We start from the raw sequence: 16,102 nt of genomic DNA on the forward strand, positions 1-16,102 counted from the left end.
CAAACTGAGTAAATCAAAAGGCAAACTCAGAAAGATTATAGATTCCCCCCCACCTCCAAGTGAATGTAATGCTGACACAAGGTAGTAGATCATCGCTGCTAAAAATGAAATTCTCTGTGAAAAAAATGCCTACATTAGAGGCAACTGCATTGTGAGATTCTACATGCTGCTTTTGCCTATAAGCTTCAACCCTGACTTGGAATGATAACTTTTAGAAGTTGGCAGATAATTGTCTTCATTCTTTTCCAGTTGTTGACCTCTTTTATGAGAATGGAAACATGAGTGCTAGCTGGGATGGTGGACACTCCATGGCATGGATACTTGTTCACTAGCAATACATTTGCAAAAGCCACTAAAAAGGAAAGATTTCTATTTTAAGATTTTGGGGCATTATTAGAAAGAATATTGGTCAATGTATTTGAAAGTGGTTACACTTACTTAGGAGTCTAAATATGGATTTAGGAGCCTAACTTTAAGCATCTGAGTTTGAAAATGGTAGTTGTTGTGTTTAAAAATTATTACACCGCTACCTCAATATAACGCCACCTGAAATAACATGAAGTTGGATGTAACACGGTAAAGCAGTGCTCTAGGGGACAGGCTGCGCACTCCGGTGGATCAAAGCAAGTTGAATATAATGCAGTTTCACCTATAAAGCGGTAAGATCTTTTAGCTCCCGAGGACAGTATTATATCGAGGTAGAGGTGTATATTTAAAATCTAAAATCATTTTTTATGTTGATAGATCAGGGCGCAGTGGAACAATGGAATGTACTCATTCTTCTTTTAACATTTTTTCGCAGAGACTCCCTCATATAGCTTTCACTCATGGTGCACAGTTTCTTTTGTATATTTTTTTGTAATGAACATTTTTGTTTGACTAGCATTTTATCTCTAAGTACAGTGTTGTTTTATTGCAGGGTATCCAAGTAGTAACCAGGCCCTGCTTCTGTTGCGAAGTTGTGGTTCCTTGTTGCCTGAGGTCCCATTATGTGAAAGAACAGAACTAGCCCACATGATATGGGGCAAGTTGAAAGACTTGGGTATGTCTTTTCATATGTTTGACTACAATTAAGCATATACGTATTATAGCAGTATATTCTACTTGCTTTCTTGGAAACAAAAAGTAGATTGCATTTTAGTAATGTTAAATGCTGAATTGTTATGTTTTACTGCAGGAATTTTTCTTTAAACATTGGAAAATATAACCTTATATTTTCCACCCAGTTTTTTTGAGGCTAGAGACCTGTTTGCCATTCTGAGAGTTATACTGACATCTAGGGGTACTAACAGTGAACCTGAGGTTTTTTTTTCCCATTGCTTATATCAGATAGTTCCTTTAGTTTGTTGTTGTGACAGATTATAGTTCTTTAATATTGTAAACACTGAATCTTGTATTGCTAAATTATTAGTTATTAATTATTTGTCTTAACAGCTGGCAGTCCCAGTGTTCTAGTGTTAAAAGCTATATATAGCCAAATTGCTATTTCATTCTGAGAACCATTAGAATGAGAATTTATTATCCATTAATGTCCATTTTCTGAAATATATGTGTGATACCATGTTCTTAAAAGTTAATATTGGGTAGGGGTTGAAGGAAGTCACATTATTTTTCAGAATTTAGCAATTCATATATAGAATGCAGAATAACACACAGGATAGCATTGATGTTTCTGTACATTTAACATTTTAATTATAAATAAATGCACACTTTATAGAGTTACTCTGCTCTGTTAAACAATTGTGACATATACCACAGAGATGGATAAAATTAATTGATTTGTTTGTACCGTAGTTTCTTTTGCATAATAAAGTTGATACATGAAAATTCCTTGGATTTCTTTATATAACACTTAAAGATATTTAACTTATTGAATTTGAAGCAAGCTGCTTTATTTCAATCACTTTGTAACATCTTGTTTAGGTGCTGTGTATGATGCAAGTCATTATAATGCTTTGCTTAAAGTCTACCTTCAAAATGACCATAAATTCTCTCCAACTGAATTCTTGTCGAAAATGGAGGAAGCTAATGTGCAGCCCAATCGAGTAGGTACTACTTGATGGCATCCTTTCCACCTTCTAATTCTACTATTGAATAAATCCAGGCTCTTAATTTTATTTTTTTTTCCCACAGGTAACATACCAAAGATTGATTGCTGCATATTGCAACGAGGGCGATATCGAAGGTGCTAGGTATTACTTTGCACTTTAAACATTTTTTTGCTACAAGTGATTTAAATACATGTGATTCTTATCCGTCCTCCCCCCCATTAATATAAAACCAACTTCAAGTTAATTTAAATTTTGGAGCAAAGAGGAGTAGATGATGGTCCAGTTTAGTATGTATGTTCAAATGTGTTGCCTTCTCACTGGTGTAGAAGTAGTAGATTGTCTTGTCAGTTCAATGGTCATTGACAAAGAACATAAGATTATGAAGGAAGAGGTGTTACTATGCAGGAAAAGTTCTCAGCCACTGGGGAAGGAGCATATATGTTTTTTCTCCCTCTGTATAGTGCTTATTGTTAGCTGATCCATGTAATGTGAGTTCTTTTTAATTCCAGAAGGAATTGCCTTTGGTAAGTTGTGACAGTGTGATTCCTGGGCACAAGAGGAATATACATGTATGGGAGTGAGAGGAAACTGAAAAAACTTGTAACAAATGTTAAACAGAAGTATGTTTATATTTTAAATAACTAAGATACAGCATTGGAGACAAGGTTGGGGAGGTAATGTCTTTCATTGGACCAGCTTCTGTTGGAAAAAGAGACAAACATCCAAGCTCTACAGAGTTCTCACCAACAGAAGTTTGTCTGATGAAAGATATTACTTCACCCACCTTGTCCCTATAATACTTTTGGGACCCACAGGGGTACAAAAAACACTGCAAACAACATAAGCATTTCTAGAGTAACATCATTGTTTAAATGATTAACATTATGTTCCACATCCCAAAATCTGATCATTCAAATGTATCTTTCTGTGTTCTGGCTGATGATCTAGTGCTTAATGTGCAGCACAACCGTAGTTCACCAGTTTCTATATAAGGAAAACATAAATGTAGTTATTATTTTGTATCTTACAGTAAGATTCTTGGATTTATGAAGATGAAAGAACTCCCAATCACCGAGGCAGTATTCAGTAGCCTTGTGACAGGCCATGCAAGAACTGGGTAACAATATACCAATGTTGTTTGTTGTTTGTTTTTAAATCTTCTTCTACTTACCCTGTACATTGATAATTAGCTGCTACAAAATGGGGGGCAACTACAATCATTGTGAATTACTGCATATTAAGACATTATTCATTCTGGAAATATAAATATATTCTGGTATTATGGGACACTGGAAGTGATGAAAGGAAGCCCATTTACCACTACTTCCAGTAAGCTTAATTTTAAGACAGATGTTGTTGGAATGAGAAGTAGTTGGTTCAAAAGTTTTTCTTCCGTTGAAGTAAAACCAGCTGTCCTAAATTTTATGTGAATAATGTGAATCCATTAGTCAATATGGTTTCTCTTTAAATATCTCTGTATTTATGTCTTAGACATTTACTTCTCGGTATTAAGTTAACAATAGGTGTAAAAGGTCAGTTTTCAATATAGATTTTGCCGTGTGCTTTATCTAAAATATTGGGAAAAAAACCAAAATTATACTTGTTATTATATTGGATGATTGTAGTTAAATCCACTGATTTTTTTTAAACATCTGCAGAGATATGGAGAATGCAGAAAATATCTTTTCAGTGATGAGAGATGCAGGAATTGAACCTGGTCCAGACACCTACTTAGCATTACTGAATGCATATGCCGAGAAGGGTGATATTAACAATGTTAAACAGGTATTAATATTTCATGAATAGGTAAAGCTTTTCCTAAAACTGTTTGTTTAAAATGGATTGCATGATCTGTTTAATATTAGCTGATTTATTTAATACTGAAATTCCCTTTTTTCCTCACACACACAAATATACCAGTTGGTCTCTCTAAAATAATTCCCGAGTGGTCAGCAGTAATTAAGGAGAATATTTTTTTCCAGCTGAATAATTGTATATTTAATTGAAACCTGTCTTGCTAGTATTATACTTTTTATAAAACTCTATTTTATCTTTCGATAGGTGCCTTTTATTGTACATTGTATATGTAGAAATGGTGAATAATGCGTGCTGATTTATTCAGTCTCATCATAAATGTAACTTTTTGAAAGTCAGATGAAAAGAGTATTGCACAGTATTTTATTTTCATCAGTGGAAAGAGAACTTTTTTAGGACCTGATCTTGCTCCCTTTGAAGTCAATGAGTTTTTGCCATTAAGACCCTAATTTTTATAAGAGCTCCATGGATTTAAACCTCTGTGCCCAGAAGGAGCCCTACTTATTTCATAAGAAGTTACATCCTGGTGCAGGGGTCCAGCCACATGGAGTGTCCTTTGCAAAATTGGGGCCTGTGCTATCTGCCTGTGTCATAAGGTCAATAAATAAATACTCCCCATGTAGGAGAAAGGGAGTAAGGACACTTATTGTAAGACTAGGGTTTTGGTGTTGGGGAAAATAGAGGGGACTCATGTAGGGGTGTGGACTGTGGGGAGGGGAGTTTAATTTGTTTAACTTAAACCACAAAAACAAAACTCACCTCGCTCCCATCCCCAAACGATCAAACAAATATATAACTAATAAGATACATGTCATCACTCTTATCACTTTGGGCCAGATTCTGCAATCCTTTTTTCAGTATTATTTGCTGTTGCAAGTTTGAATCTAACGGCAGTACTCACAGCATAAGATATTACTGAGCAGGAAGAAAGGGTGTCAGAATCTGATCATTGTATATTATATCACTCTCTTTTCCTCCCTTGCCTTCATCTGACTCTTTAGAATTTAAGCTTTATGGAGCAGAAACTGCATCTGTGCTTGTGTTTAGGAAATATGTAGCAAATTGGAGTGATACGTCAATGTAAATAGTTTTGAGGTTTTTAACGTTTGAGTCAGAGTGTAGACTTTTCATTAACATTACACTTATTCTCTGGTTTATGGTTTTGACTTACAGATCCTGGAAAAGATTGAGAAGATGGAAGGCTATTTTATGGACAGGGATTTGATGCAGGTTATTTATAGCCTTGCTAAGGCTGGATATCCTCAGTATGTCCAAGATATTTTGTCGCAGATGAGATATGAAAGGGGATATATTCCAGGTAGTGCTTTCAGTCATGTGTCCAAATTTGGGTATTGTAGCTGTTCTTTGAAATAGTACTGTTACTGAAGGTTAAGAAGGAATGCATTTTCAGTAGGTTGCAATGAAAGAAAAAGATTTGTTACTTAGTGTGATATTGTGTATAAGGCTTTGTGAAATCCTTCTGAGGCAAAATAATGCTATGTGTTAATTAATTTTGCTTTCTAAAGATAGCAGATGTGGATTAGTCTGGGTCATATTTTAAACCTAAGAGTTTTCAGAATTTAAAAGCAGATGTAAGCATTTTTTTTTTTATATTTGCATTACCACAAACTTCTTAAGTTTACTTTTTGTCCTTAAATCCTTGATAATCTAGCATTTTTCTTAAAGAAAAAAAGATTTTGTGTAACTTCTGTAGTAGTAGATATGTAAGAATACAGTGAAGAGAGGTTATAAACATTGAATATGACTTTCTGTAACAATAGTTGGAGGCAATTTTGAATCCTGATATGTTACACCTATTTGACAGTACTTCTAGATATACTTCAGTAGCCTTTCTCCATTAGCCCGTCTCAAAGATTTCTTTCAGCTGTAGTATTTGGGATGTTCCTGGACTACTATGAAGGTGATACTTCTAAATACGTGGCATGAGTCTTTCTGTTGTAAAGGAGATACTCATAGCACTATATAAACTATGCAAATAAAAAGTTTCAAGTCTGAGTTCTGTAGCAGTTAGTCCCACAAACAAACTATGTTATAAGATACTTGTAAAACAATTTGTTTTCTTTCCATAGATACAATGACAGGGATCATGCTAGTTTGTTTTCCTTTGTAGTCTAATGCCAAAATAGTTTGTTCCAACCTCTTAATAAATATTGTCTTTGGTGTTTTAAATCTCTAGATGCAATGAACTTGTCTCTGAATTTGATAACTCAAGGTTTGGAAGATACAGCTTTCCAAGTTTTCAAATCGTTTCCTACCTTGCCATCTGAAAATCACAGTGAAAGCAGTATGGACTACGGTAACTTCTTCTTACGACACTGTGTAACTATGGATAAGGTATGCAAGATGTTATCTTTTTACCGGATTTACAGCTGTATGGTTGGTGAACTTAAGGGAGTTATGAAAATGGGGAAATTGTAGTTTTGTTCATGCACTTATAGTTAGAGTAAAGATGGAATGCATTAAGGTAATCACTTTAATATTTCACCTACCAATTTACACAGTAAGTGGAATGTGTATGAGCAAAAACGCTTGTTGGTGTCTGTAATAACTACTTTATGGGTGTAAGAAGGATCTTTAATTGCTAGAAAGGAGTTCAGAAATTGAGAAGCATTATGTGTTCATTACAATTTATTATTATATAAATTAATTCTTAAATTTCTTTCCAGCCCTTGAGCAAGCTGAAACAGTTCTGTGATGAGTTAAAAGAAGCCAATATGCACTCAAGTCCCCTCCAGTTCACTTTGTATTGTGCGTTGGAGTCTAAAAAAGCAGGTACTTATTCGTTTGCTTATTTTAAACATCAGTTTATTTGAACTATTCTGTCGTTGTCTTATTAATAGTCAACTGCCTTGTGGATGTTTTCAGCTTTGGCAATTAACCTGATGAAGACAATGAAAGAGGAAGGTTTGCCTCTCAGACCTCATTATTCCTGGCCACTGCTTGTTGAGTATCAGAAGGAGAAGAATGTTCAAGGTTAGCTTTCTGATACATATTTTTGTTGCCTTATTCATAACTGAATGTACAGACTGACATTTAAACCTTATCTAGAAATGTGCTTGAAGGTGAGTGGAGGCCCAAAGGTGTGTAGTTCTTGCCATCACAGAGATTTCTACAATTTTTTCAGAAATGCTTTTCACTCGTTTCCCATTTAATTGTGACACAGTCTTGTTAGTTTAAATAAAGAATTCAGTTTTTAATAGAAAGCAGAGTGAAAAACACTATTTGCATGGAATTTTTAACTCTTTGGATTCCTGGCTCTACAAAGTTTTTCTGCTGCTCTGTATCCCATACAGTAGTTCTCTGATCTTTTACTCTATGGAAGTAGGAAGCCTTTAAAAGTAAGGTTGAATGGTAATGACTCACTATAACTACTGAAAAGCTGAACCTTTCTTTTTTGACCTTTTTTTTTTTTTTAAATTTCTATTCACTGTTAAGTTAAATGTGAGCTAACTTACAATAATAAGAGAGGCAAGAAAACTTCCATTGCTGAATGAGTGATCATGACCTGACAGCATACTGATTGAAGGACAGAAATGTTCCATCTTTTGGATTCTTAAGTAGGCTTAAGCATTTAGCACACTTTCCCCTGTTACACATGGGGATGTCTATAGGATATGAATAAGAATTGAACAAATATTAAATTTTAGAGTACAGTATCTAATTCTTGGGTTTGCGTTATTGGTAATTCAGAAAGAGTGGTCTCATAAAAAGATGCTTTTAACAGAAGTACTTCCCCCTTGGGAAACAAAAAACTGTCTTTTTCATCTTATCTCACAGTATAATGTGCTTTAGAATGAGATGCAGAGTTGTTAGTGTGACATTGGGTGACAAACAAAATGCACAAACAAAAAAAAAGTGCTTTTAGCAGACTGTTCATATTGCAATTTTATTTTAAATATACAGTCACATTCCAGTTTGGAAGAAATGCTGAAACAAGTATTCCCTAATTGTTTCTGGCTATAAAAGTGTCTCAATCCTTTTTAGAAAAGCCTTTATGAAAACAATATTCAGTTTTTATTAACTCTTTAGATCCAGGCTGATGCTAGAGCACACGGCAAGTTGCCTGCGACACGCACTTTCTGAATACTGGAAAGTTTTCACGATCGCATAAAAACTCTTGAAACCTACTAAACAGGGCAGGACTACTATATGATTCTAGTTACTCCTGCTCAAAACTGTCATCCATGCTTGTGTACGTGTATAATATAATACTGCTGTGTTGCTTTATCAAAACTTGGCTCTACCTACATAATAACAAAATATGCTAGAAGTATGCTGTATTGCAAAGACTCCTGCATATTTCTAGAGCTGTATTAAGTTGTTGTACCTAATTGTTGTGAGAAGAGTAACATTTATGATCTGAACTGTTTTGGCTTAATTTGAAATTGTAGAGTCTTCAGAAATCTGTAATACTTCTACTTGGCTGTCAGTAAGAGCTGATAGTAAGCTTCAGAATGAAGTCATGCCTTTTCTGCCCACAGAGACATCAGAGGGTGACCTCTCATTGGTTCTGTGGTAATAGTTTGCATTCACAAAGTCATTTTGTGAACCCAGGTTAGCATCTGGTCCTTCACAGTTATGAGTTCTTAAGTTTAGTGTGAAGATTCCGTGTGTATGTGTGTGTACGTACTTATAACAGCCAGTATGTGAGTAAATTCAGAACTCTTAAAGTTAAACTTCAAATTAAAGGAAGATTTTTGGGCGTTTCCTTTTGGCACTGAATTATCAATATAAATATGTTTGCTGTAGGTAGGTGGAATAAATGTTCTTGCCCTTTGCCATGTGAAATCTCCCCTGCATTTAGATTTTTTGTTTTTTTGGGGGGAGGGGGGAGAATAAGAGAGATTCAACATTATATTAGCTTAGTTTTTTTACATGTGAGGAAAAATAATTTTTTCAGAAAGAATATTTATTTGTGATAGACAATAGGGAAAGTAGTAGTGTTGAAAAGAACCTAAAGGTGACAGTGGACAGTAAATTATCTGAGTTCTCCGTGTTTCCTAGTAACAAAAATTAATTGGGATGTATCAAATAAAGGTGGATATAGATAGAGTACAACATCGCATACTAGAGTGGAGATAATGGTTCCATTCTCCACAGTAGTCAGATGTGGCATACCACATACACTTCTAGGACTATCGCCATACCAGAAAAGTATTGACAAATTTAATAGACTTTGGAGAAGAGGCAAAACATATATTGAGAGGATGGACTTCGAGGGAGATTAAAGGTTAAATAACAACTTGGAAAGAGGTGATGTGTATTATTATAACTGCCTACCAGTATTTGAAGGGTGTAAATGCGAAGGGGGAAAGGAATTATATAGGGTGGCCCAAAGGGGTATAACTAGTAGAAGGGAAATAAAAAACTGAACATCGAGGAGAACATCTTATTGCTGACATTAGTTGTTCTACGGACTAGTCTTCCAAAGAAAGTGAGGACGCCCCATTGTTTGAGTCGTATAAAACTAGAGTGGACAAATGGTTGAATATGCTGTAGACAAGTGTCTGGATTACAAGAGTGGAGCAGCAGATTTCTACAGTTTTATTAAATGTGCTTATTACAGATTAGACATGTTTTTATTTTGTGTGCTGATAAAGCTAAAAGCAAGTTCAGGCTTTTTATTTTAATATTTTCCTATGGTTAAGTAAATGCAAAGTTACCCTTTTTCAAGAAGAGAGTATGCTGCGAGGATTAAGAAAAAAACAAGACGTAGGAGGGTTGCAAATATGAAGACCATTGGGACACATTGTGTCAATAGACCATACAATAAAATATCTTTGGAAGTGAAGGATGGTTTTGGGTGATGTTTTGCATATATCAAAGTTGTATAGCCATATTAGGTTTTTGCTGAGCATCATTTAGCTGCTTTATTGAAGCTTATTTTTAAAAATACTTAGCTGTGCTTTTTATTTTTGCTTTTTATAGAACACTGCAGTATCACATCAGCAGTTACTTACAAAGTACAGTATGCAAGGTTCCCTTTGCTAATAGAGAATATTTTCAGTTTTCACATTGACCCAGTATAAAAAAGCTTAATAAATGAGCTAAATACAAGGTAATTTTTTGGTTTCCTTGAGGTGGGTAATGGTGTTCCCCAGGAAAAGTTGAAAATACTAATTTAAAACATTTGTCAGAATTTTGTCTTTAAGGTATATTACTCCACTAGAAATTTTGGAGTGCACCTTTAAGTTCAAATTTTGACTGTACATTTAGCAGCATTACACCATTCTCCTGAATATAACCTCATCTTTCAAAATGAAAACCTCATTATTCGATATCTGACCTAAATAAATACTTAAATCCATTTTCAGCTGCCCTTATGCAGAATTGTACCTACCTCAACAAGAAGTTTAATTGATTTCAGTGGGGCTACTTGAGGAATGAATACTGCTCAGTGTGAGAATAAGTGGTAGAATCTGTCCCTTAGTAGAAGAGGAGCTGGTTTCAGCCAGATGTGGGGAGGGGAACAGAAGCTGTGGCTCTATCCACTCCTTGTCCCTCTCCATCCTCTCAGGCCATTCCTACTAGCTCAGTCATATGAATTAGGGAGAGGGCAGAAGCTGGACACCCAGTGTCTGAATCCAGGAGCCCAAGGGCCCTGTAAGATCCGGCATAGAAATGGTTGGCGGCGTCTTGTTTGCACAGCTATGTGAGACCAACAAACAATTTTGTCTAGGGAGTATATTTAAAAAAAAGGGAGGGGGGGTGTTTAAAACTTGTTTTAGACTTAACTTTCAGGGTTGCAGAATCTCCATTTAGGGCACACGGTTATTTCTTCAGTGTGTGCTGCCATTTCCAAGAGGGTTTGAGTCTCCAAAGTAGAGCTTGAAAAATTACTAGTTTTGCGGGGGAAGGGGCACACTTTCAGATTAGGGGACTTGCTGCTTTACACTAAACTTAATAGAGAGAGAACTTTTTTTTAATGGAAAAAAACTGGTTCAGTTAATCTTCTACAGCAGATTGTCCATATGTTGAATAGTTTCCTGTTTAACATGAATTCTTAATAAAACATGATTTTTATTTGCTTATTTATTGTGATTTTCCCCCCTACACTCCCCAGTAATTAGAAATAATGATTAGGATATATTTTAAAGTGTGCTGGAATTTTTGTTTAAAACATTCATCCTGTTTCAGTTGGGACAGTTAAAACCCACCAGACTTCTGCTGAAGAATAAGACTTGCCAGGATTAAGTCTGACTTCTACGCATTGTTTGTACACAATATATTATGAATGTTATGTGTGTACATTGTGTCTCAAAGGTCTATTTATGGGCCAGTCCTGAGGCAGGGGAGTGGAATGGTCTAGCATGCTTTTGGGCACGTCAAAATAATTAACAGAAATATCAATAACTTGCTATATTTCACTGAGTTTGATTGCATTGTAAATGTGCATTCTGTCTTAAATAAAACATATACATTCAAATTTGTTCTGATTTAAAATTAATGCATTTAAAATACATCAGCCTATTTTAAATAGTGAAATTATATTTAAAATCTCAATTGAATTAAAAAAAAACATGCTCACCTTTTATTATGCTTCAAGACACCTCATTCTTCAAATACTTATGCAAGTGCTTAACTATAAGCATGTGAGTAGTCTTGTAGATGTCACTGGAGCTACTTACCTGTTTAAAGTTAAGTGAGTGTAATTTTTTTTGAAGATTGGGGACTAAGAATGATTACTAAAAAGGATTACTAAAAACGAAAGAGCTTTAAACTAGTTTGCTGTTCACTTTATAGGCTGTCTGACTTTTTTGCATTTTTCTCAATTTAGGAAATTAAAACCAACTAGCTCATTTTCATTTATAGTAAGTTTCTAGTAGTTCATTTTCACATTCTCAGGAATCTCAAAAATACTCAGAGGAATCTTGCATAGTAAAGGGCTTTTTCTTCTTTTACTAGGTTCTTAAAGCCTAAATTTTGGGCAAAATTTGACATGACAGCATCCTTCTAAATGTGTTTTGTCTCTTAACAAAAGTTATTCATTTAAGAAACTCAGTCAGAAAACTAAGAGCATTCTTTCTTAACAAATGTTGCTTACATGATATGTAAAATACTGGTACACAAGCTTCTTTATGAAGAACATGTTCATTGTAAAATACTACTTTTGGGACAATGCAATAGAATGACTTTTTTGTATTAGCAAGTTTCACTATTACTAAAACACATGATTGCATTCTGTGTGTCTTGACTTCTGGCTGTTTTTATGCCCATTGGTTAGGTTTGAGAGAGATAAAAGGCTGAACAGCACTGATATGCTTGTGATGTCCAAAGAAATTCTAAAGGCAACCATAAGATACAGAAATACTGGTCTTAATATATTTGCTTTTGATTTACACATTTTAAAGTGTTACATAAGTGACAGTATCTTGTAACTTCATATTGAGAAAACATTAGTATACTAATTAATAAAGCTGTGTGTCATGGAACAAAACTTAAAAAGGTAAAACTGGACTTCTGTTGTGATGATAAAGTAGTGGTTTTCTGGTTTTTGCTTTGCAAATATATTGACTTGACAGTGAAAGTTTTTAAAGAAAACCAAATGAAAATGAATACAGAATACGGAAGATGAGACATATTTTGGGGTTTTAAAAACTGGGGCAGGGAGGGGGAAGTGGGAGAACTTCATGACAGTGAGTGTTAATACCAATAATAGCGACCAGACATAGGGCAACAGATATCGTGGAAGCTTTCTCACTCCTTTCTACCAGTTAACCTTAATCTTCATCTGCAGCACCCTGTTCTAATACTTACGCTTCCTTGTCTCTTCTCAAGAATTGTGCCAAACTGAGTGGTGGTTTTGTGGCAGATGTCTACTAGGGATTTGAGAGAGCCAAATAAACTCATTTTCGACTCTGACCTAAATTAGAATTTGAACCCAAGTCTCCTGCAGCTAGAGTACATAATTCACTGTGGTAGGTAGCTCCCTGTTGAAAACAGCTATTACTTGTAATATTGACTCGAACTCTTACATTGGAACAGTCTTTCTGAAAAGTAACATTAGCTGAGCTCTATATTAACATTTTCTACATCTTGCAAACATAAAATAGAAAGTTGGTGTCAAAATCTGAAAGGTATCAAGCAAGATTTACTGTAATTAATTCTTTGTTCACAATTTTGCAGATTCTCAGCCAAAATCAGACAGAGTTTTGTTTAAGGCAGACTTGAGCAGATGATGCGACTTTAATTTAGTGTGACTTGCCTGCATGTATTTTTAAGTGCTCAAAGGGAATTCACATTTGATTATTTGCACCATAGTGCACTGCATAAAATATTCATGGAAGTGTCACTTTTCCATAGGTGGCACTCCGGGGCAAAGACAGGGTCTTTGGGAAACTTTACATTTTTAAAGTAATAAATATGAGAGGCAAGTTGAGAAAAACATATGCTACTTGGATCTGGTGTCCTGCAGCATCTGACAAATCATTTTGTGCCAGCAAAAATTCCAGTACCTGTATTGTTTGTGACATGAATGCAGAGTTAGCTAACTGGACCTGATATAATGAAATTCAGGAAATTCTTGCAAATTTGAAAGAAAAGCTGTTAAAGCACTGAAATGCCCTCGTTAGAATAAATACTGAGTGTGGTAAAGATTTCAAAATTCAGTGGAATAATATCAGTTTTTTATTATTATTAATGTTTGTATAATAGCAATAGTATTTCTTTCTCTTTAGAAAAAAATAAAAGAACAGCTGATATATTGGTGTAATAGCTGTGTGGTCAATTTTAAGAAAATGTTAAATATTTCTTAAAATTTAATTTTTACTATATTTAGCTTGTGTTGGTATTGGTGATATATTTTCAAATAGATGTCTAATGCTGAAAATTTAGGACTTAATCTTGTGAGGTGCTGAGAGCCTCATTGAAGTGCAGAGTGATTTCAGTGGGTGTTGTGGGAACTTCACACCTTGCAAAATTGGGCCCATTATCCATGTACAAACTGGGCCAACTCACTAGGATGCCTAAGCACCCAGTTTGAACATGTAAATATTTATTCAGCCTTATGCAAGGTTAAATACCTGTTTTGAAAGTTTGGACCTTGGCAGTAGAGTTGGTCGCGAGGACCAGAGCTAAGTGTGTTTCTTAACACACGATCACAAATGTCTTGAAGCTGGCTATATGCATTTATTTATGCGGTTCAAATTAGTTTCTGTATTTAGCGCATCAGATATATGGACATCTTCAATGTACAGTCTTAAAATATTTATAACGAAGTAAAAATAGTAAATTGAACCACAATTCTGGGCTGGAGTCTCATCTAGTTATAGGTGCTAGTTCTTTAATTATAATCCCAGTGAAGCAGCTCATCTTCACTAAACCAAAAATATGCTTTACTAACACTACAGATGCAGGGTGAACTAAAGTTTTCAGTCTTTGTCAGTTTACTGTGGGATAAGATAGGCATAAGAATGGTTTCAGAATTAAGAACTTGATTATTGAAGTAAAAAAAATATGCCCAGCTTCTGTGCAGCAGGAACTAGAAAGAGGAAAAAATGTACGAATAAGCATGGAGATTAATGTTTATATCTTTCCTTTTATAAAAAGAATTGAGCTTTTAGTTATCTGAAATTGTTCAGCATTCTAATATTGCTTCTTTAGGTACTATTGGGGTCCTTAAAGCAATGCATGAGCTGGGGGTGGAACCTGATGTGGAAACATACACAAACTATGTTTTTACAAATTTTGATGACGTTCAGACTTGTCGTGCTCTGCTACAGGTGAGTTTAAATGAACCATTTTTTATATATTGCTATGTTATGGCCCAATTCTGCAGCTGCTCTTTGTGTAGGACTCTCACTGAATCCAGTGGTGTTCTGGGGCATGCAGTTGCCACACAGAGAAGCCCATTAATTGTTCTATGGACTATTTTTTTAAAGTTATTTTCCATTGTTTGCCCACCTTTTCCTCTCCCCGTTCACCAAAGAGGATTTTAAAATCGCTATACTATGTGATGTTTTTCATTAATGCATTTTTCCATTTCTGGAAATAAAAGATTTTAAGTAATACCACGTAGTTGATTTCAGTAGCTTTATTTTATTATTTTCCAATTAGGTTAAAAATTTTGGGTTCTAATTCTTTTTCCCAGGAATTTTCTTTCCTACTGATGGTGGGGCATTCTCAGTCTTTGTAGAGGGATTGTACCTTTAGTGGTCAAGAGTGGCTCCTTTGGCCAGCTAATTTGTAGCACTGATGGGCTTGCGGAAGCATGTCATTCTGTCCTCTTGACAAGAAGAATGGTGTCTACAATTTGGGGCTCCAAAGTATTTGTAGAAAGGGGATGTTGTTAAGCAGAGACATAGGGAGGGCAGTGTTTAAAAATATTGTTGAGTATCAGGTTCCGTGTGTGTGTGTGTGTAGTGTAATGCTTTTTATCCGTAGGAAAATGGCTGTCCATTTGAAACTGAAGGACTCTCTGTAGCAGAATTAAGACATGAAGCAATATATGGAACACTGGAAAATGTTTTATCATTATGTAAGTATCTTCAGTGTATTTAGTAGATGTCTTTTTAACAGATGCAGATATGGAGTACTTAGGTTGATGTGTGTGTTTGTAAATATTCAGACATGCATTTTAAGAGTAATTTAGATAGTGGTTGGGGTTATTATAAAGTTTGTACCATATTGTGGCATTTGTGGAAAGGATCTCAAGGATATCTTCTGAAGCTGCCAGTTTTTGGCAATGGGTTTTTTACGTTTGTTATAAACTGCTTTTTTAATATGGACATGCCTTATGGGCTTTGCGTACATGTTTTTATTCCTTCATATTACATTTATAAAAAAATTATAAACGTGGTACAAAAATGACAAAGTTAATTTTATGTCCTCCATCAGTCTCTTTGTCAATAGGAGCTGCAAGTATGTAACTAATGGGATAAGCAGACCTCCAGGTTTACAGTAGTGCAAGTAAAGTTTTTTTTTTTTTTTTTAAGGACTAGATTTTTGTCAGAAGACTTTGCAGTACTCAACAGCTCCTCATTTGGTATTAGTTACGTTTTTGATCAGTATCCTTGTAAAATTAAAGATTGACAGTGTTTTGTTCAAGTTTATTTAATGTGTAATGCTTATATAATTGTTACATTGCTAACCTGATTATTTATGGTACTTCTTGAATATATGTACTTAATTATCTCATAAGCAATTATTGATTCTATAAAATGCACTCTGAATTCTGCCATCTTTTGTTCCTGTTAACCCAGTCAATAACACCATGA

At 34.8% G+C, this 16,102-nt stretch overlaps 1 protein-coding gene across 1 annotated transcript in view; it reads left to right on the forward strand.

The window, feature by feature from the left end:
• Nucleotides 1–16,102, forward strand: part of LRPPRC (leucine rich pentatricopeptide repeat containing) — a 164,211-nt gene that overhangs the window by 24,395 nt on the left and 123,714 nt on the right. The window contains exons 3-13 of the mRNA XM_050951750.1: nt 920–1,042; nt 1,924–2,045; nt 2,134–2,192; nt 3,082–3,168; nt 3,710–3,836; nt 5,040–5,184; nt 6,064–6,221; nt 6,554–6,659; nt 6,753–6,860; nt 14,490–14,608; nt 15,270–15,363. Of these exons, the coding sequence (XP_050807707.1) occupies nt 920–1,042; nt 1,924–2,045; nt 2,134–2,192; nt 3,082–3,168; nt 3,710–3,836; nt 5,040–5,184; nt 6,064–6,221; nt 6,554–6,659; nt 6,753–6,860; nt 14,490–14,608; nt 15,270–15,363 (1,248 nt within the window). The remainder of the gene's footprint in view (nt 1–919; nt 1,043–1,923; nt 2,046–2,133; nt 2,193–3,081; nt 3,169–3,709; nt 3,837–5,039; nt 5,185–6,063; nt 6,222–6,553; nt 6,660–6,752; nt 6,861–14,489; nt 14,609–15,269; nt 15,364–16,102) is intronic.

The sequence above is a fragment of the Gopherus flavomarginatus genome, chromosome 4 (genome assembly GCF_025201925.1).
Source record: "Gopherus flavomarginatus isolate rGopFla2 chromosome 4, rGopFla2.mat.asm, whole genome shotgun sequence".
Taxonomy (NCBI): domain Eukaryota; kingdom Metazoa; phylum Chordata; order Testudines; family Testudinidae; genus Gopherus; species Gopherus flavomarginatus.